Source organism: Struthio camelus, chromosome 16, assembly GCF_040807025.1.
Source record: "Struthio camelus isolate bStrCam1 chromosome 16, bStrCam1.hap1, whole genome shotgun sequence".
In the NCBI taxonomy this organism is placed as follows: domain Eukaryota; kingdom Metazoa; phylum Chordata; class Aves; order Struthioniformes; family Struthionidae; genus Struthio; species Struthio camelus.
The window spans coordinates 19,474,249-19,496,470 of record NC_090957.1 but is presented as its reverse complement, the minus strand read 5'-3'; the positions used below and the strand labels follow the sequence as shown (position 1 = coordinate 19,496,470).

Sequence of the window (22,222 nt, the reverse complement as noted above, 5' to 3'; positions counted from 1 at the left end):
GGTTTGTCGCATGGTGGAAATACAGCAGTTTGAACAGAAAATTAATACTGGTTTGGTTTTAGACCCTAGTCTCAGTGTGGGCGACGGATGGGCTCTGAGCTAGTGCATCAGTTCTGTATCTAGTTACAAAGATTCCATCTACTCTGTAAAACATCTTTTCTCGTTCATCCAGAGGTGACACTGGCAGCTATGGCGTAGGCTCTTCAAAGCTTCTGTTGAAGGAACGTGAAGATCTTAGATTAGTAATAAGACATGGATTTTGCTGTGTTTAAATATGTGCTTAAAATGTTAAAATACCGTATTTCAACTTACATCTTAACATTAGTACTTTCTTTAGTGTCAGAAGCTGGCAGATGTTAGGGCATCTCCGAGCTGCGGTTGATGCGTGTTCCCTGGGAGCGAGGAGGAAGGCAGGCAGCCCTGTCAGATGGCACTAATGCTTTGAGACAAACCTCAGGGCTCAGATTTGGCATAGCTTCACAGGAGCTCTCTGTGCTTTCGGTCTGCAATGCCGCACCAGATGGATAGGCACAGTTTCCTTCTCTCAGCAGCTCAGAAGCAGAGATCGCTGAAGGTTTTCCTGTTGACATCATTCGTACGAGAGCCCTGTCATTAACCTTCAGATACCTGTCTCTCTAGCAGGTGGAAGCTGATTAGTTAGCTGTGTTTGGGATGGTAGGTTTGCAGAGAGGGTAACTTGCAGTTTTGCTAGTACATGTGAATATATGGGTTTCCAAATCCTGTATTTCAGCTGGTGACTGGAAGTCCCTGAAGCTTCAAAGAAGCATCCCGTAGCAGTTAAAAAATATTTTCAAAATAGGTATTTCTACTGGTGTTCCTGCTTTTCCCAGGCAGGCTGATAAAACTGGTGCAGGCTATTGTGGGGCAAATGGTAGGAGTGAGGTGGAACTGTGCAGCTATGCTAATCCATGTCTTTTTTTCCTGAGAGCAAATTGAGAAAAGTTAATGGGAGAACATAACCGAACCTTTCTTTAAAAACAATATTTTCCTAGTAACAGTCTATTGTGTGGAATGAGGCCTTCTTTCAGATAAAGAACAAAGTTAACTTGGTGTGGTCATTAGTTATACACGTGGATGAGATGGGTTTGGGGATATGGTGTTTGTGTCGCTGCCGCGCTGTGCATGCGAGAGGATGGAGCTGAGCATACATACCCTTGTTGTTAAGGCCTTTGAAGTCTCAGGAAGTGCATCTTGAATAGCTTCAGTATGGAGAATCTTGAGGCCGTTCCAGAGCTTCTCGGTTTCTAATTACCCATGGCTATTCCTTGGATAAAAGCTAGCTTTTAAGCGTCTAGTTCTGACGACTGTTGGGCCCAAGCTTTGCTAGTTTCTTACTGCATTAGATCTTCTTGTTAAATGGCTCAAACTCTCCCTTTTCCCCTCCTCTCTGCCTGCTCCACAATAATAGCTGATTCACTTGCTCTGTAGCTTCTCTTTTGACCCTTCCAGTGCCATCTGTGAGAACTAAAACTGTTGCTCAGTGCCTTAGAGCAGGTGTTAACATTGAAATGCAGAGCTGGTTCTTCCTCTATCTCCTGCTTTCAGCAGATAACAACTGTGAACAATTCCTCTTTATTCCTGCCTCACGCTGGTGCCCCAGTAAGGAAATCCCTACCAAAGGCTGCGTCTCTCTTATTTTTGAAACTGTACCGTGCTTCTCTTTACTGCCAAACTCTGGCAGATGGAGAACATTGAAGGAGGAACGTACATGATATTTCTGTCCCTGAATGAGCTGATGTTGATGGTCCTCATCTGAGGAAAGCAAATTCGGTTTTGCTTTTTCTCTGACAGATGAAAAAGATATTCTTACATCTGGTTGTCAGCAGCCAGCCAGAATATCTTACAGCTTTTCATTCCTCTGCTTCTCCCTCCGGCTCTTCTCTCACTTCTTTTGGCTTAATCTGGACTGAAGCTATCCAAGTGATACTATGTGTTTTGAAGTACTTAATTATGCTGTGGACTGTACTGAGAGTGCTGTCGTTATTGACTCCATATTTGCATAGCTGTGTCATTGGAATTAACTTCCGTGATTTCACTGCCATTTGTTTTTAACCCCTGTCCCTTTTTAATGGTTCCAGTGTGATCAACAAGTCTGGCGTGAATCGGGTTGTTTGGAAGAGGCCTCGTCTGACCCACAACGGCCCCGTGCGCCGGAGCACTGTTATCGACCAGATCCCGTTCCTGGCAGTTGCGAGAGCGCTTGGTAAGTGAGGGCCACGTTTGGAAAGTGAGACATCCCAACATACAGGCCACCAGAAACATACTATACTCTGTTTTGCTAAAATGCTAAAGTTAGAGGGTTTTGGTCACTTGCCTTGATTATAAGGCCTTCTAAAAGTTTGGGCCTTTATAAAGTATTTTTAATGCAATAGGGATTATTTTCATTTTTCACATAAGGCTGTAGAGGGTGTAATCAGTGAGTGAAAGACCAGCTCTATAATATGCAGTCTTACAAGGCTTTAAAATCAGTCTTACAAGGATGGTACTTCTGCTTCGATGCGAATGAAAACTGTGCAAAGCAGTATGTGCCCCAGGACTCTGACTAGGTGATAGAATTAAGTTTTACTGTGTTGTATATGAATTGCTTTTGTCTTTTCATGGTGAATCTGTTTCCTTTCAAGTTTTAAAGTAGAAGTAACAAAAGGATGAAGGCCAGGTCTGTGTGTTTTATCTGTAACTTGCCTTTGCAAAAGTACTGGTAATCAGAAATGTTTTTGAGGAATGCTTTCAGAAGAGAGAAGGGCATATTACAGTATCTAGTAAATTGTGTTGTGAATGATTTTATGGGAAGTACGTTGTGACTTGATTTTTAGCTACCATGTGTGTTAATGTTTTCTGATTAGTTGCTTCCCTTGAACTTCAATGCAGAAGTCCAACCTTGTGCAGTTTTTTCCCCCCTTTCTCCCTCTCTCTGCCCCAGTGAAGAATTCTCTAACCAGCTATAACCAACAGAGGTTTGGACTTGATCTTATGGAAATGCGATATCATATTTTTTACCTGTGAGCACTGTCTTGTGACTTAATGTCTCCTTGGCGAGCTAGGCAGTTATGTGATAGTGTTGTCGGTGTTGCTAGATCAGCTGGCAGTATGTCATGGGCACAGTCTGTTCCTGGGCCTGTGGTCTTCTGGTGATAATTGCATAGCACTACTGTGTCTTATTTTGAAGGCAGTGATATCTGTGTTTCGCATGAGTTTGTCCAATGTTAAGAGGAACTGTGCAGCGATAACTAACGTTTTGAGAGAGCTGTGCGTCAAGGAAGGGGACCCACGCTTGAATGGTGATCTCTTCGTAAGAATATATATCTCTTAATTTTACGGACACTTTTCTCAACATCTCACAGATCTTCATCATATTTCATATTTTTAGGTGAGATATATGCTTGCTTTATAGTTGGTGAAACTGACTCGAGAGTTTGAGTAAGCTCTTAAGAGTCTCGCATTAATAGGTGACTTGCAAATGGAAGTTCCTGAACCTGGATTAAGTCTTCTCCTTTACCCACTGAGAAGCATATTCATCTGCTCTTTTCTGCAAAAGAGTGTATGTTCCTCATAGATTATAAAAAGTACAAGTTGAATCTGGATAAATTTTTAATTCCTATGATTCTGAGTTTGTTGTTTGTCTAATAGCTTGATGTCTTTTGGTCTGATTCCTCTTAGGAAGTTAAACACAAGGATTTGGCTGGGTTTTGTGTACAGATGGCAATTCAAGGAAGCGTGCATCTATTAGCCCCCCCATTGCATTCTTTCCACCTACGTGGATGAAGGGGGATTACTAGAGAGTTACAGGTCCAAGAAATGAGAACACCTATCTTTTCAGCGATTCTCATATTCAAAAATTAGCATAATTGAGTTCTTAAAAGAGGTCATTGGCATCTTCAGAGCATGTAGGAGAAACAGGTTTTACAATGTGACAGTATTTTGGTGTTTGCCTGCTCAAGGAGTCTCCGTAGCCTCTTCATATCCCTTTCTGATGAGGTATGATGAACCTCCCGGAAAAGGGAACAGAGCTGCCTCTCTCTGTAGGACCCAGATGGTGCACAGACGCTCACAGTTTGGAAACAGGATTTAACTTCTTCCTGAGGCCAGCATGCCCCTTACATTGCTCACAAAAGACCTACCACAACTAAAACCATTTGCATTTGTGCTATTGAGGCCTGCTCGACCTCTTGGCTGGCTCCCAGCTTGCTACCCTGGTTGGCACCACCACACTGCTGTGTTGGAGCCTCTCCAAGCAGATAGTAACTGTCAAAGTTGACATACAGTGGTTACCAATGCTTTAGTCAGTCCCACTAAGATCTAGCACAGTCGTACCTTTTGCTGGGTCCAAATTTGGTTGTTACTCTTGACAGAAATCCTGTACTGCAAAATACAGATTGCAAATTGATTGTTTGGACCAGAATTTTTAGTATGGGCACAAGAGTCTCTTGATGCTCTGTCTTGCAACTAAGAGAAAAACCTAGAGTTGTGAATTTCCTATCTTTATTTTGAAGTGGGTAGGTGATCTGCTGAAACACTGAAATTTAGAGCATAGGTGTTTAACCCGAAGTGTGTATCTTTTTCTCACATGACACTTTGCAGTGTGGTGATGTATTCGCATCCAGCTATCATCATCTGTGATAATTTATTACTCTCCTTAGTTCCTGACATCGAGGTGAGAGAATGATTTTGGTGGACCTGTTAACGTTCGCTAGTTTATTGATCCCTCTAGCTCTTGATTCTAGCGCTCCTTGTAAGGAGCGCAGAAGACTGGGAAGCATTGAGTCGGTCAAACTCCTGGAAAGTAAAAGTGGCACTGGTGCGATGAAGTCCTCCTAGCCAGATTAATGCTACTGACATTCCCTTTACTGTTTTGGTTATCTGTAGTGTCTTACTGCCCTAAAATAAGCATTTGCCTTGGGTGGTACTTAGTGTCATTGCTTTACCTAAATGCAGTCACTACTGTAGTGCAATGTATAGAGTAATTTATTTATAGCCCCTAAACAAGTCAGACATGTTTAAGTTTCATATTGCCTCTATAAAGTATCTTGTATGCTGCTTTTATTGCATACAGGTTTTACATCTTCTAATGAAAAGTGTTAAACTGCAGCACGGCGTTCTGCACTTTAAGCATAGCTGCTGGTACTCTGCCTCTTCTGGGAAATAAAAATGTTTATATTTATACCAATTTACTTTGTAATAGCTGCTTACAAATCCCATGCAGTCTCAGAGAATTGTTCGCCTCAGGACTTGTCCATCACACTAATCAGAAGAGATTTTTGTTTCCCAAGAGCGTAAGCAGCCGAGCGAGCGACCTGGCATCCCTGGTTCCATGGTAACTGTTCGTTTTGGGCCCTTCCCTATGGCAAGCGTGAGGTAACTCAAGGGCTGCGAGTGTGCGAATTGCTGGGTGCTGCAAAGCAGTAGATACTTGTGGGTAACGAACCGCCATGTAATTTGCTTGTGTATTTTAAAGGGCCTGTGTGCATCATTGCATGGTGTATTAGTTATTGTCTCCCTGCTATAGATTTACAAGCTGGATTTTCCAGGGAGGCATCCAGGAGGGCGTTTCAGGGACACCAGTGAGCATGTTTACAGATGCGTGTTTTGGGAAAACAGCTCCAAGAGAGGAATAGCTTGCACTCTGTGTGTATAACATAATAAGCAGATAAACCCTAGCAGACAGCTATGCTGTCGATCAAAATACATAATTTAGGCCTCCTGCCTCTGAGACAAAATGCAGTATGAGAACCACAAGACTATGACTGTACAAGAAGATGACTCTCTTGTTCCCTGTACTGAACTCATCATGGAAAAATGAAGCAAAGAGTTTTGATCTTTAGAAAGCAATTTTGAAGTAAAATCTGGTGTGTGGAACTTTCAAAGATGGTATACAGAGTGGGAAAAATGTGGAAAAGCTACAGTGCGAGCTCTGAATGTCTTAGGGTATGACTTGAAACAACAACTGAATATAGAAACTAGTAGAAAGACAAATGCTGTGATTAATCTACTGAGCTTTGTAGGTTGACTATAAGCATAACTTTAATTCTTTGCAGATTTCTTAAGTTGCTATTTAAGTTCATATCCAGCTGTCCCCCAACCTGATCAAGTTGACTGGTAACATATGGTGTGATGGCAGAAATGGGTCTTGAGATTGTTTTATGAACCATGTGGGATGTCTCTTGTTGGTAAATTAGTTCAGGTCTAAATCTGGTAAATCTTCAATAGACCTTTTTTCTCCCCCCTCCCTTTTTTATGGAGGGGGACTAGTATAGAGCCAAGATCTGCAGCTGTCAGTAGGGTTATAGAGTCAGGGAATGCCTTACACTGTTGTAGCTAAGTCTTTTTTTAATTCATGAGTGATGAAACCTGAACCAAGAACCCATTAGTCAAAACACTCATTCATGTGGCCACATAAAGTATCTCTTCCCTGTTTTTTGTGTACATACATGGCAGACCCACCCCGGTATTTTTGCTGGAGCGGCCTCACGATTTAGGTTTGTCTTTTCATGAGAACGTTAACTTTCCTTAGGGGTCAGTAGGAAATTTATGTACCAGAACAGTGAACGCTTAATGTATAGCTGCTACAAGAATGTTGGCTCTGACAGTGATGTGGAGGCTGTTTTGGAGAGTAACCTACTGGATGCCAGAATTGTTTTGTGAACCTCTCGGAAAGTGCATACCATGAAACCCTAGGGAGGAGGGTATGGCTGACCTCAAATGATCTAAGTAGATTCTTGTGTAAGGGTTTAGATTTTATATGCATTTAACTGTGGCGGGGGGCGGGGAACAGCTGCAGTCTAGAATGGGCACGACTGCTAGACAGTGTTTGCTTTTTAGGTCTTGTTTCCTACTTGTCTGTAGAAATCCACCACGAGGAACGATCCTATTGAACTGCAGAAGCTGTACGTTGGATGTTGCACAGCACTTTCTGTTTTTGATGTCACTTTTAAAAGCTTTATAAACATAGTTCTGTGCGTGTATGCATAAATCTATATGTATACATAGATGCACGTTATGTAATATGTATTACGTTATATATATAAAAATACATTAACATTTTAGATTTTAGGTTTCTTCATAGCGGACAATCTTGAAGTGCGTTTGGGAGTCTGCTCTTGTCCTAGGGATGTCTAACTGTAGCTTGTACAATCTTCCCCCCCCCCCCCCAACAAAATACAGATGAATGCCTGTATAAAATGCAGAGTACAGAATTTACTGTGCAGATCTGCGTTAGAGTTATTCAGATCATGTGAAGGCACACGTGGATCCGTTTAGATCGAAGGAGAGTGTTTGGGGCTTTCTTCTCTCCCTTTTGGCTGACTGGAGCTCGGACTCTTCAGCTCTCTTCTTTGACAGCGCGTAAAGGCAATACTAAACGCTTCTCCCTTCTGTTTTACCCCGTGTCTTCAGCTCGGCAAATGCTGTCTAGGTTTGAATGTCTTCTGAAGCTTGAAATGCTACCTTAGTGATCATTTTAAGGATTTAATTCAAGGCCAGTACCTGGGGGGTAGCTTTCCACGTGCCTTTTAAGTTCTTGCTGCCCGTTGCCTCTACTTTTACATGCCAGTTCTTGCAGTCTTTTCTCTTACGCTTCTCGTCCGGTATGTTCTGGATTTGATACCTCTGAGTCTCAAACACAGCGTCCAGGGCTGCACTGGAGCTGAAGATGCAGAGCCCTGGAGCCAGACACCTTTCTTGCCTAGAGCCTGTGATTATGCTAACACGCGAGCAAAGATGAGCAATGCAGCGCTTCATTCACCGTTGCAGCATCGTATGCAGTATTTAATTCATCGTTGGCTTTACATGCGATTTGTTTGGCTTGCCACTGAACTGAAGTACTGTCCTCTGAAGTACTGTCCTCTTGACTGACCTTTCCCTTTCTGCATAGTGTTGAGGGTAGCGCTCTTTCATGCTCCTAAAATACAACTCCTAAAGGAACAGTGAAAATATTAAAGCTTCAAGTGCCTGTGTGTAACTTCTCTGCTTGCTGCTACCTTCAGTCTTGCCCCCTCCCTCGGTCTGAACTTCTCTGTAATCATTGGGAGCTTGTATGAGCATGGCATTGTGTTGCCCTCATCTGTAAAGACTGCTGTAAAGATGCCCTCTTGTGGCTATAGGACTAGGTTGCCATGAGTTTTGGTGAAAAAAGTTTTCCGCTCCACCAAAGGCTGAATGGTTTCAGTGGTATCCTTGCTGAGATTTGTCTCACTTCCCAGCTTCGTCGCCTCTCTGAGAGTGGGCAGAGGAAGTTCTGTAAGTCTTCTCTTTGTACTAACAGACTCTTTAGATGAAACTTTGATGTAGAAAGATCTGGGATTAATCAAATTGGATTTTTGTCTTGGACTCTGACTTGTAAAAGCACTTTTCTTTCTTCTATTAAAACCGAAAGATATTTTTGTGTTCAAAACAGCATATTCTAGAAACCTAAATGAAAGACTTGATTTATATAAGTTCTGGACACACTTTTGCTATAAGAAGACTTTAGACTTACTCCAATGCAGTCTACTTACATGATGGGTGTTTTTGTTTGTCACTTCAGTTACTTTCCTGGCAGCAGCTGAGTTACAGGTAGTTTTTCTGTTTTGTTTTGGTTTTTGTCCCCCCACCCCATTCTATTTTGAAATGTAATAGTAAGTGGATAAGGTAGAGTACATATTTTCATATTTTTAAAAGGAGATCGATTAGTTCCCTGCTCTTTACTGCATATTTTCAAACGTCTATTTTTCATTTTGCAAGATGTGATGCAATTGTTGTGTAGATCTTTGTAATTTATTCTGGCTGTAGTCATGACCTAGAAATAGATATGATTTTCCTGGGAGATGTGAAAGGAACTATATTAATCCTATTTTTTGATTTGGAGAATATACGTGCAAACTTACACCCAAAGAAGTATTTCTGGTCTGTAAGCTTTTACGGAACAAGATTGTTCAAGTTTGGCAATGTTTGTTTTCATATTTAGAACAAAAATAGTATGGCTCCTGAAGTCCGAGGACCTAGAATTCCAGGTCTGTCACACCAGCCTACAGCACAACACACAGTTTTGCTGTCTTGGATTTCCGGCCTGCTAAAGGGTCACTTATCTGCCTGCTTGCTTTGGGACAGACTTGCAGATTTTAGAGCGTTTTGAAACGCCTAGGGATGCTCTCCGGTTTACCTTTCTTTTCCTTTTTCTTCCCAGGATTGGCACAGAGAAGTTACCATGTAAAGTCTTTCTTCTAGGTTTGTCACGTACTTCCTAGCCGCTGTGGATGCTGTGCTCTCCTGGCCAGAGACAGATATATAGCTGATATTAGTATTTTGTCCATGTACCAGCTCTAAAAAGCATCGACTCAGTCTCTGGTGCTCTGCTCTTTCGAAAAAGAAAAGAAAACAAAAACCCTTGGTGCCTCACCCCTGGGACATGGATTGGCCTTTGCTAGCTTGGAGCTGAAGGAGCTGCGAGAGTTAGTCTTTAAGAGAAGTACTCTTCAGGGCAGTATTGCTTGATTAGTTCATGAGCTTGTGGATCAAATGGTAGGTTTATGGAAAGTGGATTGGTGACAGGTCAACACTGAAGGCAATTTCCCCCCTTTTTAGGCCAATTTAATAATACTTACTGTGCTTCTGGCCTTTTGTTATAATTGATATTGTCACTAAAATTTGTCTGCTGTACTACGTAGCTTTTTTACACACCAAGATTTAAAATAATCTGTTTGCGTGCCATGTCATGATATTATGAACAAAGCAGTATCGAGAATTAGTTTGTAGGGAGAAAAGGAAACATTACATAGCGTTTTGTCCTGCTGTTCTTCTTTCTCCTCCACCTTTTGCCAAATACCCACTTTATACTAAAACTGCTAGCTCCTTTCTGTCTGTCTTGCGCGTACTGGTTCTTCCCTTCTAGGCTGAGGAGGATTTCACACAGGATTTCTCTCTGTGCCCTCAGACCGGACTATACTTTGTGGAATTTTTCCTGGGGCAAAGGACAAAAATGTTATTTTCTTCAGTTTGCAGAGCTCCATTTAGCGCTCAGTTTGTCAGGACTTGTCTGGAGTTGGTCAGTTAATACCCGCTTGTGATTTAGCGCTGTTCCGTTCTCCAGTTTTGTACACAAGTTCATATATATATTCCCTAGAGATTTTTGAACTTCAGTAGATGGTGGGTACGACCAAATTTAAAAATCATGGAAATTCGGTTGTTCTCACTGTACGTTTACAGCAAACTTGGAAAGCTGTTTGACAAAGGTGGTGCCACAGGAAATAATTTGAATGAATGCATTTTGCCAAACAAACAAACAAATGTTTAGTAAGCTTAAGCTTAGAAGCTGTGAATACTTGAACTGATCTAGCTAGTGTTCTCCATTTGCTTTCAGGAAAATTGCTTTCCACTTGCAATGCCTATGAGACTGAGGTGTTTTTTTGTTTTTCTTTTTCTTTTTTCCCCCTTCTCCCCTCCAGCTGAGAATGATGCCAGTGCTAGACACATATGGCTTAGTTACGGATTTGTACGTGTTTTTGGCCAGAGGTAGGGACTGTTCTAGTCATGTAGTCCGGCAGCATCTCTAATGCAGATCATAAACTGTCCACTATTAACTCCTGTTTGAAGTCCTCAACTCAGTGTAGAGTTATGCCATGGCCTTCAGAAGGGCAACGCTTTTTGGAGGAGAAATTGTTGCCATTGGAAGGCCTTCAGTGGAAACTAGGAAGGTTAGGCTTGTAGCTGGGGATATGGACTGTGATTTGTGAGATGTGAATTCCCTGCGTGTCTTCCCAGAGTCTCTGTGGCCTTAAGCAGGTTTCTTATCCTCGGAGTCCTTTACACGCCGTGGAGGGATGTGATAGTCCAAGTTATCCCCATGAGGAGCCTCTTGTCTCTCTCTCTATTGACTCTTGGAGGAAGACTGTCTGAAGTCAATGTCTTCATTACTCAGCTGTTTTCTCAGGAAAAGCAGCAGATGGGCACGATGACATGTATGTAGATGGGCCAAAATTAAATCAGGTTATTTTTATCTTACAACGAACAATGTTTTTTTAATAAAGGAATGATTCATCTAAAAACATTTGTGATTTCTCCGAAATGAGTATGAACAAAGTAGCAAATAAAATCCTAAAAATATTACTTGCATGTTTGAAATTGATGCTGGCAGTGATTCCCAGATCTGGTTGTACTCAGTTCCCAAGCTCTCGTTTATTGTACCTATTGTGTCCTTGACAGACGTGCTAGGAAGGAAGAAGTCAGTGTATGAAGACTTTTGGTGGCAATTAGTATACAATAATTGCTGTGCTGAAGCTTAGCTCTTCTATTACAGTATTTATTTTGATCTTGTTGCCAGCTGGCTTGCTTTGTTGTGAGCCTCTGGATGGAGAGTGCACCTCTATACAAGCAGGCTTGGCTTTTAATTAGCCTTTAGTAGAAGCATGTGTTTTTGTCCGCTGCTGCTGCAATGAAGGTGAATTGGTGCTTTAATGAGTGGCCCATCCATGCCTGCTGTGGTGAAGTGGGGTAATTGATTTGAAGTATTCCCTTTCTTGATCCTGGAAAAGTCTTTTCAACTGGCTGATAGCTTAAGGCAAAGCTAATGGAAGAAAGTAGGAAGACAAAAAGCCTATTTATTATCTTTAAAAGGGTGATGATGGGTGGGGAAGAAGGCTACAAACAGACTTTCTGAAGCCAGCAAAAAGCAAGCAAGCAAACAAACAAACCTCACAAAACCTTACCCTTAAACTGAAGGAGTTATTTAGCTTCTGTATGCTTTTCAACTCTGACATTTAAATTAATTTCTACTTTTAAAGCCATGTGTTCTACCCAGAAAAACAGCCAATGCTTGCAAATAATACTGTTAATTTTTGTTATTTATTGCTATAGGAAGTTATTTATAAACATCAAGTGAGGAGTCGTCTTTTATGTTTTGTACAATACAGTATGTTACCAAAAACAGATAATGTCCAAAAATCTGGAATGTAGAAATAGTTTCGTAAAAGGAAGAGAAGGTGTTAGCACAGCATAATACTCTCCTTGATTTCAAGGCCAAACCTTAGAAAAAGAGTTTTTGCTGTATACCTGGAAAATGAAATTAAAATAAACGAATATGGAAAAACATATTTTTTTCTGCTTGGATGCTTTAATCTGAGGATAATTTGGAGCAAGCAGTTGAACCAATAGTTGTTCCGATTCAAACGTGACTTGACTTGCTCAGACTCTGTTCAGGCCACTGTCATCGGGGAGGTGACCCCAGACTCACTGACACAGCAAAACAGACTTAAAAACAGAGAGGTTCACGGCATCAGGCCTTCCAGGCAGCGGCTTTAGCTCTCATTTGCTGCTTTCCTGCTGGAGCCCAGGCGCTGCTTGTGCTCTTGTGGCTTCTTTCCAACTCCAAAATGGGGCACAGGGCGTTCAGCTGGCGAGATGCTGGAGCACAGCGCAGCACGGTTCTGAACGTCAAGCGAACGCTGGGGAAGGAGGAGGAACGGGGAAAAGAGGTTACGAGGCGAATGAGGGCAGAAGAAAAGGCTTCAGGCTCCTTCCTTTGCCCTTTTCCTTCATTCTTCTCCACGGCACCTATATGCACAGATACACACGCATGCAACAAGATCTGTGTGTTTCTGTGTTGGTGGGATGGCTGAGGAGAAGCTCAGATTCACAAATTTAAAAAAAAAAAAAAAGCAACAACAGTTTAATACCCTGAGTGTGAAGAGCGTATTTCATTTCATTTTTTCCTCTGAACAGGTCTTTATAGGGTGTGCAGAGCAGCGCATCATCCTGCAGAACCAGGTCTAATGCTGTATGTGACATTGGGGAGAGAAGGGACATTACATGGTCACACACACACACACACTGACTCACTCACTCACTCTCACACACTCACACTCTGAACCTAGTGCTGTAAACTATCCCATAACGAACAGATCCCTTGTAGGGGCGGTGAGGGTTTTGTCCGTTAATTATGCTGCACCCGTAACTGGAAAGGCGTATTTTTGTTTGCTGGTGACAACGCTGGTGAACCCCAATTTGGTTTGGGTTCAACAAAGACTTAAAAATAAGGCTTTAGTTCTGTTTCAGCATAATTTTAATTGTTTAAATAGGTTGGATATTGCTGGTTTCACTGTTTTTAAGGTATTAATCTGTTCAGTTTCCTCTGCTTTCTGAAAACATTTGTGTTAAAAGAGCAGAAGACTTCTTATAAACATGTGGGTTTATGCTTGAATGCATTTCTTGTTTAAATGATTACCTATCAATAAATGCGATCACGAAGAGACAATAGCAAAACAGTGATTGTAATGAAATTACACTGCATTACTGTTGGTGGCTTGAGTCAGGTGGTAGTTGCTCTCATGGGAACAGTGTTTTGCTGTTTTCGAGAATCGTAATCAGATGTGGTGTAACAATTCTTAAACACTTTCTTCCTCACCAGGTGACTTGTGGAGCTATGACTTTTACAGTGGTGAATTTGTTGTGTCTCCTGAACCTGACACTAGTGTGCACACAATTGACCCCCAGAAGCACAAGTACATTATCCTTGGCAGTGATGGACTGTGGAACATGATCCCTCCTCAAGATGCTATCTCTATGTGCCAGGATCACGAGGAGAAAAAATACTTCATGGTGAGAGCAGTGCATATTGGTCGCTGCGGCAATTTAATACGCTTTTCCTCTAAAAATGGCTTAATCTGGCATGTATGAAAAGTACCTAGTAACGGCATCGTTGTTTAGTTTTATTCAATAGTTCTGCCACGACACGTAAGCTGTTACTGTGTGGCCGATGATATTGTGATTGCATGTATTGTCAAGCATAATGCATATGAACATTCTTTGTGAAATGCAGATATTAATATAGTATTTTCCTTCTAAACTAAGTTATTTAGTTGTCATTTTTGGGAAATCTGACTACCAGGATGGCATCTGTGAGTAATTAAGAAGACAACATATTCCTTCTCTAAGGAAGTTGCACAAAATATTGTCTGAAAATGAAATTTATTTCAAATTAGGCTGCATGTTATAATGCAGACAACTGTTTATTGATTTTTATGTGACATGAAAAAAATCTTTTCTATTTTATTATACAAAACAGTTGAGAATTTGTGTGGAGGAGCATCAGAGCATCAATTAGAAAAAAGTCTATAAATCCTTGCAGAGAGTTTTGGAAAGAATGTAGGACATGTTATGACTAGCCAATTTAAACAAATAATTTGCATCACTTGTAGAGCTTAAAGCAGTAATATATGTGTGGATTCTACCCTAAACTGATTTTAAAGCTACATTTCACCCAGAAGTAAGATTCATTTCAGTGAATATTTCCTCCTGTGTTTCTGAATCAAGTTACTTTAGCGCATGATGTAGGAGTAGATGATCTCAGGCTGTGCCTTATAAACTCTCAGTTTTACACTGCTGAAGTGAGGTGGACCTGATCACTTTCTGTCTGTCTTTCTCTCTTCTAACGCAGGGGGAGCACCGACAGTCTTGTGCCAAAATGCTGGTGAACAGAGCGCTGGGCCGGTGGAGGCAGCGCATGCTTCGCGCAGATAACACTAGTGCCATCGTAATCTGCATCTCACCGCTGCAGGATAGTAAAAGCAACTTGGAAAACGAAGAGGAATTGTATCTCAATTTGGCAGAGAGTCCCTGCTATAGCAGTCCTGACACGAATATGATGACGCCCTCCCACTGCTGTACCCCACCTGTCAAGGTAATTATTTCCCCCTCCGACTTTTTTTAACCGTTCCGTTTTGAGTCTGCAGTCCACGGAATATGTATCAATGTCCTGTTCCTTCTCCTAGAAGGAATTTCTTTTTATATGGCTCAATCTGGTGTAGGATGGTGGCAATGGTGTAGCTGGACCATTGCAAGCGATTGAAACTACTGGCCTGTGAACTTATACCACCATTTAATTTTACTGATTTTATATTGTAGTGGACTAGGCGTTGCCTATGGCTAGATAATGTTTCAGTTGTAGGACAGTAACTTGGCTGCAACTACCTGGCTGTATTCTCAGTACTTCTCTTTAACTCTGTGTACAAAGCTTTGGAGAAATACATGAGCTTTTAACGACATTTCTTAAAAGGCTTTGGAACACCAAGGCAGAGCATAAAGAACGCGGTCCTCAGAGTTGCTGAATTTGAAGATACAATGTTTTCATAACTCTTATAAACCTGCTCACTGAGTAGTAGCTGTTGATCTGTATTCCCACCTCCACATAAAGAAAAAACTACTGTAACTCGATGCATATCATTCCCACCTCTTCAAATACACTGTTTCCTGAAAATAAAATTTCTGAGATCCTGCAAAATCAGGAATAGGCTATCGAAAGAGAGAAATCAGACTCTGGGGATCGGGGCAGAGGGGGGGAAGGTAAGTGGGGCTGAAGTTTTTTCTCACCTTGCCATGTGCTTGTATAACTCCTAGCTGATGAAACGCAGACTGCCTGAGGAGGTATTTTCAGTCCCCTCCCCCAGCTAACCCGTGGGTTAGTGCGTGCAAGCGCTCATTGTTGAAGAAAATGTTTTCCGTTCAGATTGGGAGATTTTATTACCTTCCTCTGGTCAATTTAACGTCCTTTGTTGGAGGAAAAGACATTATACTACAAGATCTCTCTTCAGGTTAGAAGTTTTGCCTATTAACAGAAAGCAGAGCTATTTGGAACCTTTTTTGCTCCAAAAACTGGAGCGTAGATATGTGTGGATGTTTGTTAAAGTGCTTACCAGCTGCTCCTGATTTAAGTAACTGTCCTTTGATGTTCTCCAGTGTCCGGATAACTGTCCTTCAGATAAAGTAAAAAGAAAACAAGAATTAGGAATAGTGTCCTTAACAGTCCCTGCTACAGACAGGCAGCTAATAGAAAGGTTGAGCTTTCCATTTTCTCTCCCTCCCTTCCATTCGGTGTAGCAGAACTCATGAAAAGAGCTTAAAATCTACCAAAATCCTGAGCAAAGAAAAGTGACTTTAATTCTAAATCCTCCTAAACTTTAAGGTCGTACCTTGTGTTTTGCATGTGATGCGTTATCAATACCCATTGAGTAAATTTGAGCTATGTTGGTTGAGAAGGATGTAGCATTGCAAAATAAGGACTTCCTGAAAATATCCTTCCCCTAAGACTTCCCCCTCCCTCCCCCACCGCCCGGATAAGTAAGTTTGGTGCACTGTGATGTGTGAACACACGGTAGAGAGATCAAAACTGTAGACAGTTTTGTTGTTTTCCATGTAGGCGAGGCTATAGTTATTTTTTCTTAATGATTTGTCTGATGTCTTAGGCCAGGCTGGCAGTGACCGAGTGTTTACGGAAATTACACTTCATGTCAGTAAACTTAAAATCTTGTTTCATTGAATAAATAAACTGAAAAATAAACTATATTTTTGTCATAGCCACACAATTACTTCAGAATATGCATTTCTGATTTTTTTAACGGTAATTTGAGAGTCTCCCTAAGATACTGATTACACAAAAGAAATTATTGTAATAGATGAGAATATCCACTTGCAAAATTTGATTCTTCGGATAACATGTTTTCCAAGTCTGTCCATTATGTGTTATACTAAGTTTATCTGCTTCACTAAGAGATTTTTGTAGATTGAGTGTTGTAGAGCTTATAGATATGAATTTCTTCATATAACACATTTGGTATTTGTGTGGATGGAAAGATCGTTGGATGTGAGATGCCTTCTTGTTAACATCTGTCCTTGCTACGGTTAGTAAACAAAGCCATGGTACATAAAAACCACGGGCAAATATATGATCTAAATTAGGTAGGTGATTAATCTTCTTAACAAATTGCAGTTGAGTTTTACCAAAATGAATCATCACATGGTTTCTGCAAAGAAATGAGACATGGTTCCCTAGATCAGTGCAAACTCCTGGAGATTATCATGGTATGATTATAGCCCGGAGAGGACAGGTCAGTAAAAACAAAAGGTGGCAATGAAAAGAGTGTTCACCTGTCATCTTCAGAGAACAGAAAGCAGAATGTATAGCCCTGATTCTTAACAGCTGCTACCTTCCAGAGCAATTAATTCAGAGATAAATGAAGACCAAATTGAAGTTTCTCAGTTAAACAAAAGTATATGTTAACTGTTACCAGAAGGATATGAAATTATTAAAGCCACATAAATTCAAGTATTCCTGAGGCCAGTGATAACATTTGATTAGATTGTTCAGAAAATAGGCTGATGACTCATGTTTTGTTTTGTTACTCCTTAGCAGGCGGCGTCCTGCAGTCTGTCCTCTCACTTCTCCATTTGGGTTCCCAAAGCCTTAACTGACCTCAGTTATTCATACTGAACAAAAGAGGTTGGCAATAAAGGCCGCAGTATTAACGATCTTGCACGATATGAAACGCAAAACCTAAGTATCTGCTAGAGACGTGATTTCAAAAATGCAACTGAGCAGATTAAATAACGTTACCAGAGCTGCTCCGAGGGTATAATGTAGCTTTCCTGTTGGTTCTGCCAGAACAGAGCTGAGGAATAACCTCTAAGATATCACCTATAGAGGTCTTCCCTCTTGTGTTGCTAGATGTAGTAAAATATATTATCTAAATGTTTTTACGTAAACATGGGGAGCAAAGAGGGGAGTAAAGGGACTGTGAAAAATGAAATCTAGATGCTAGAAAGCAGTTATTCTGATAGTCTTCTCTTTCGGAGTGTGTTTCATTAAACCTTAGTGCTGGATTTTTCATGAGAGCTGAGCATTCACAGACCTCTCTTCTTGAAGGTGAACTGAAGTTGCTCTGGGCTGTGATTTCAAAAGCATTTAGTTCTTGAGATCTCCGATGCTACATTGACTTGTTCTGTTTCAGCTGCGTGCGCCTGAGTTTTCAGCACAGAAATTTCTTGAGTAAAACAGTCATTGTGTCATTGGCTTTACATTGACAATATATAGAGTAGTGTGGCCTTGAAATTTACTGGTGAAGGTCTTACTGAATAACCAGGGATTTCTTCACAATTAAATCTTTAATAAGGTCATAACTCATATCTTTAGGGCACTGCATAAGTATTAATTTTCACAATCCCCATGTGGATAGTGGGAGGAAGCATTGTCCCCATTTTCCTGTTGGTAAAACTGAGATTGAGGCAGAAACACTTATCAAAGGCTACAGAGGGGATGAATGTTGGAAGGCAGGATTAGAATTTAGAAAGTCCTTGGTTCCCAGGGCATCATACTAAGCAGCCTCTCCTCAAAGTACAGGAAAACTGTGCATTATAGAGAACAGACAGATGTACTATGATGAATAGAGTTGCCTTCTTTCCAGGTTGTAAAGCATAAAACTGGGCAATAAAATGTGTTACTTGGCTGTGAGGAATTGGAAATAGCAAACAGGAATTCTATTTTTAGAATAGCTTTGCCCAATGAACCTGTGTGTTTCACCTTTTTGTACATGCTTAGGACACCAAGCAGGAAGAGCTGTTCATGTCCTTGATAATGTAGTTACGCAGTAACTAAGAACTCTAAATGTAACAAAGGTCAGAAAACTATTTTTCTGCTGTTTGCCCTAATAGTACTTGGCTATCTAATGACATTTAAAACCTTAGGAAGCACTACGGCAAACAACATCACAGTATGTCTGAAGGAAAGAAGTAATGTCTGGATGTTGAAAAATGCCACTGATGAAAATCAGAGATTGCAGACACTGCTTTCTGTGTGGCTTTCTAAATTAAAAGGAAGGTGTGGGCTGATCCCTCAAACGACTAACGCAGTTCATACCTGCAAAAAGGGAGATGCCCAGGCTGAATAAGTCTGAGCAGTGCTCCAAATGAGATGATTGTCTGGTGTTTTGAAATTCCTGTAAATTGAATATGGAAATGAATGCTTTTATAAATTTGGAGGACATAAAGTACCAAGTTCAGATCCAGGGTCTGACTCCGTTTCCACCTCTCCATCTCTGCCTCTCAACGTGGGGAAAGGATAAACCTGTTTTTGAGTAAATGTTTCTGTCTCTGATAAGGTTTAGTAACGTTCTGTCACACACTGTCTCCACCCTCAAACTTCAGAACTTTTTGAGGATAGTGGAGGAGGAATAACTACACTTGTTCATAAATATTTTTTCTTTTCTCTTAGCTTTTAGAGGATGATCCATGGCCACGACTGAATGCTTCTGAATCTGTTCCTTCCCTCACGCACAGCAACACGATCTCAGAAAAATATTTAGAGCTGCCGAGCGAGATTGCCAAAAGCAATATACCTTCAGCAGGAGCAACCTTGAAGGATTCAGGCCCACAGGAGGAGAAGTGCAGCAAGGCATTGGCTTTGAGGATACATGAATCTTACGCTAATGGTTTGTCAGTTAGTCTCTCCCCTTCTAACTCGGCAAATTCAGGCACGGACCAAAAAGGCTTCAAGGTGTCTCCTAACAGCCAAACAAAAGCCCAAGATGCAGAGAGGACACCCACAGCAAACTTTAAAAGGACATTAGAAGAATCCAACTCTGGCCCTGCCATGAAGAAGCCAAGACGTAGCCTGAGTCGAAACATTAGTGTCCAGCCAGAAGGCATGTCTGCAACTCCACAGCGCAAAAACTCAAACAAGCTGACCATGCGACGCAGCCTTCGGGGCCAGAAGAAGCTCAGCAGCTCACTCTTCCACCCACCCAGGAAGGCGGTCTGTGTTTGCTGAAGGGCGTTTGTGTAAGGAAGCGTATTTTGGTCTGATTAGATTTTAAAGTCAGTGCAGAAGTTTGACACTCTTCCTGTTTATCTTTTTTTAAAGTAGAAACTTTTTTTGGTATCAAACAGCTTTATCCCAGCCTTGTACTTGCTTGTATTATAACTGTGAATTTTGTAGATGTGTAGGGTATAAGTCACTGTATAATGTGTGTAAATTTGTATTCCTTCATATAAGTGTAGTCTCTTTTCTTCCTTGTATAATTGTTACAGCGGGCCTAAACCTTGTTTTAAAAAAAAAAACAAAAACAAAAAACAAACTTTTTTTGTTAATTTACTAAAGTCATGAATTTGTATAAGCTTCTGGTGATGAGAATTTCACAACTTTTTAACTAAAGTAAATTATTAAACAGATGGAAGATATGTATTTTCATAGTACTATACGTTCCACCTAAAGTGTGTCTTTTAGAGAATACACTAGGTCTATATTTTGTTTTTAAATTTTAGATTTCTCTACTCAGAAATGAAATGTAACGTGGAAGCCGAGATGTTGAGTCTTGCTTTACACAGCTCAATGTCAATTTCTTTCTGTTAATTAAAATACTATGCAGTATCTTATTTAGTTGTATTTTTTGTAACCTTAATCGTCAAAAGTATTTAGCAAAAAAGTGTGTGTTTTAAAAATCCAACCTCCGAGAGCATCCTATAAAGCCAATCCCACCCCATGTTATAAACGATGGCATTTTTATCCAGGCATAAATGTATGCCCTACAGAGGCATGATTTTTCTGCTATTCTAATAACTGATGGTGCTGCTAATACCTTTCAACCTAAGTTCTTAAATTATTTTATGACAGTTTTCATTGAATATGTGGACCATGTGTATGTTCACCTAAATAAAACAAATGAAAACTTGATGGGGGTGCTTTTTTTTTTTTTAATTTCCAGCTTAGGTTCTATTAAGCATGTTCATACTTATTTTGCCTAATACTCTCCCCTCCTTCACTGTGGCTGTTATGTTTTATGAAACAGGACATCCCACACAGTTTTGTTACAGTACAAGTCTTCAAGTTCATACTGAATGTGTTTGTTAGACAAACTGTAGCAATACATAGCCTGCCCCCTCCCCCCCCCTTTTTTTGTTGTTAATGTGTAAGTATAAGGCCAATGTTTTTATTCCAATGGTGGTATTTTTAGAATCTAATCCTTTACTGCTGGAACAATAAAACATGGGTTGAATTTAGGCCTGCTAGCTATATATGTTACCATGGTTACGAAACTCCTAAAGGAAATCGCAGGCTTTCTGAAAATGTGTAATTCCCTTTCATCCAGTCAATGCAGCACTATCTTACGAGATGAAAGCAATGTTCTTCCCAAATTAGATCCTTCAAGAATTTATTTCTTTGTATATGGGATGCAACCTATGGTTAATGGTAAAATTGAAATTAGCATTGTATATGGAAAACAAAATATATATATATAGATGCTAAGAGTAGCTTATCTAGCAACAACCTTTGCAACCAACCGAGAGAGTAGTTGTTCATTTTAATTCTCAATATCTAGCCTTTTAAAAAGATGACTGCTCACAATAAAGACATAAGCATAACATATGCTTACATTTACATGACTTTCTGTATTACTCCTTATAATGTAAATACAAGGTGAAAGAAGAAAAGATGCTCTGTATATGCTGACAGTTTTTCACTCTTTTGGCTCTATACAGAAGCAAAATTTAAATTAAATTTTCATAACACTTGGATGCGTTCACATACGTGTGCCTCTTTCTCCCACGCTTCCTCACAACAGTTCTAGACTTGCGTTTCTCCAGCTGCAGGAGCAGACGTTGCTTTTCTTCTAAGAAGCTAGGGAAAAACAGAGCAATTCTTCCTGTGAAAGCTCTTAAGTGATTTTTAAGATTTTAAGTTTATACCTGGTGCAGGAGAGCTTACCTGCTGATATGAACTGGCTGCAGCTTACTTTTGCATATGCTTTGTCCACCTACACATCACTTTTCTCTGAAGTTAACGACCAAAGCTGAGAGGACAAAGCGTGAAAGTTTACAGCTAACATGCTAACAGCCCCCTTTTCACGACCAAAACCAAAAAAAAAAATCACACTGAGTCATACAAAGCTTTTTATTGTGAAAGCAAGCTCGAACGCGCGCAAGAGCAAGGCTCTGCCCCCCCGACAAGGAGCTGGAAGCACGCGCCGCTTCAGCTTCATCGCCCCGTTGCGCTTTCCAAGAATAAAATAAAATAAATAATCCCTCCACGCCTTTACCCCGGGACAGCTCCGCGGGCGCCGCAGCCTGAGGCGGGAACCGACCACCCGGCGTTTTCTTCAGGGTGAGAGGGACGCGGAGCTGCTGGTCCTCTGCTGACAGCAGGCCCTTAACCCTGAGGTAAAGGCCCAGGCCCGGCGGCGCGAACCAGGCCGCAAGAGGGACAACCGTGAGGGAAACCCACCGCCGCCCCTCACGGGCCGCTGGCCACAGGCGCCCCGAGCTGCTTGTCAGGGGCTCAACACCCCCCGCCGCCGCCGCCGCCTCCTCCGCGGGCTCCGCGCCGCCCCCGCCCCCGGCTTCCGGCTCTGCGTCACGGCTCCGCGGAAGGTAAACAGGGCCCGAGCGCCTCGCGGTGGGCGGGGCTCCGCGG

General features: G+C 41.2%; 1 protein-coding gene and 1 long non-coding RNA gene across 2 annotated transcripts in view; one reads left to right on the top strand and one right to left on the bottom strand.

Annotated features, from left to right (window-relative positions):
* The window catches only part of PPM1D (protein phosphatase, Mg2+/Mn2+ dependent 1D), a 28,019-nt gene extending 7,832 nt beyond the window's left edge, over nucleotides 1-20,187 (top strand). The window contains exons 3-6 of the mRNA XM_068910587.1: nucleotides 2,100-2,224; nucleotides 13,394-13,584; nucleotides 14,423-14,665; nucleotides 19,028-20,187. Coding sequence (XP_068766688.1) covers nucleotides 2,100-2,224; nucleotides 13,394-13,584; nucleotides 14,423-14,665; nucleotides 19,028-19,582 — 1,114 coding nt within the window. The 3' untranslated portion in view covers nucleotides 19,583-20,187. The remainder of the gene's footprint in view (nucleotides 1-2,099; nucleotides 2,225-13,393; nucleotides 13,585-14,422; nucleotides 14,666-19,027) is intronic.
* On the bottom strand, nucleotides 11,838-22,084 carry LOC138061331 (uncharacterized). Its single transcript, XR_011134968.1, has 5 exons — nucleotides 21,849-22,084; nucleotides 21,518-21,602; nucleotides 21,341-21,430; nucleotides 15,678-15,736; nucleotides 11,838-12,431 (listed from the first exon to the last, which is right to left on the bottom strand). It is a non-coding gene; the product is annotated as an uncharacterized lncRNA (long non-coding RNA).
* Between the last annotated feature and the right edge of the window lie 138 nt (nucleotides 22,085-22,222).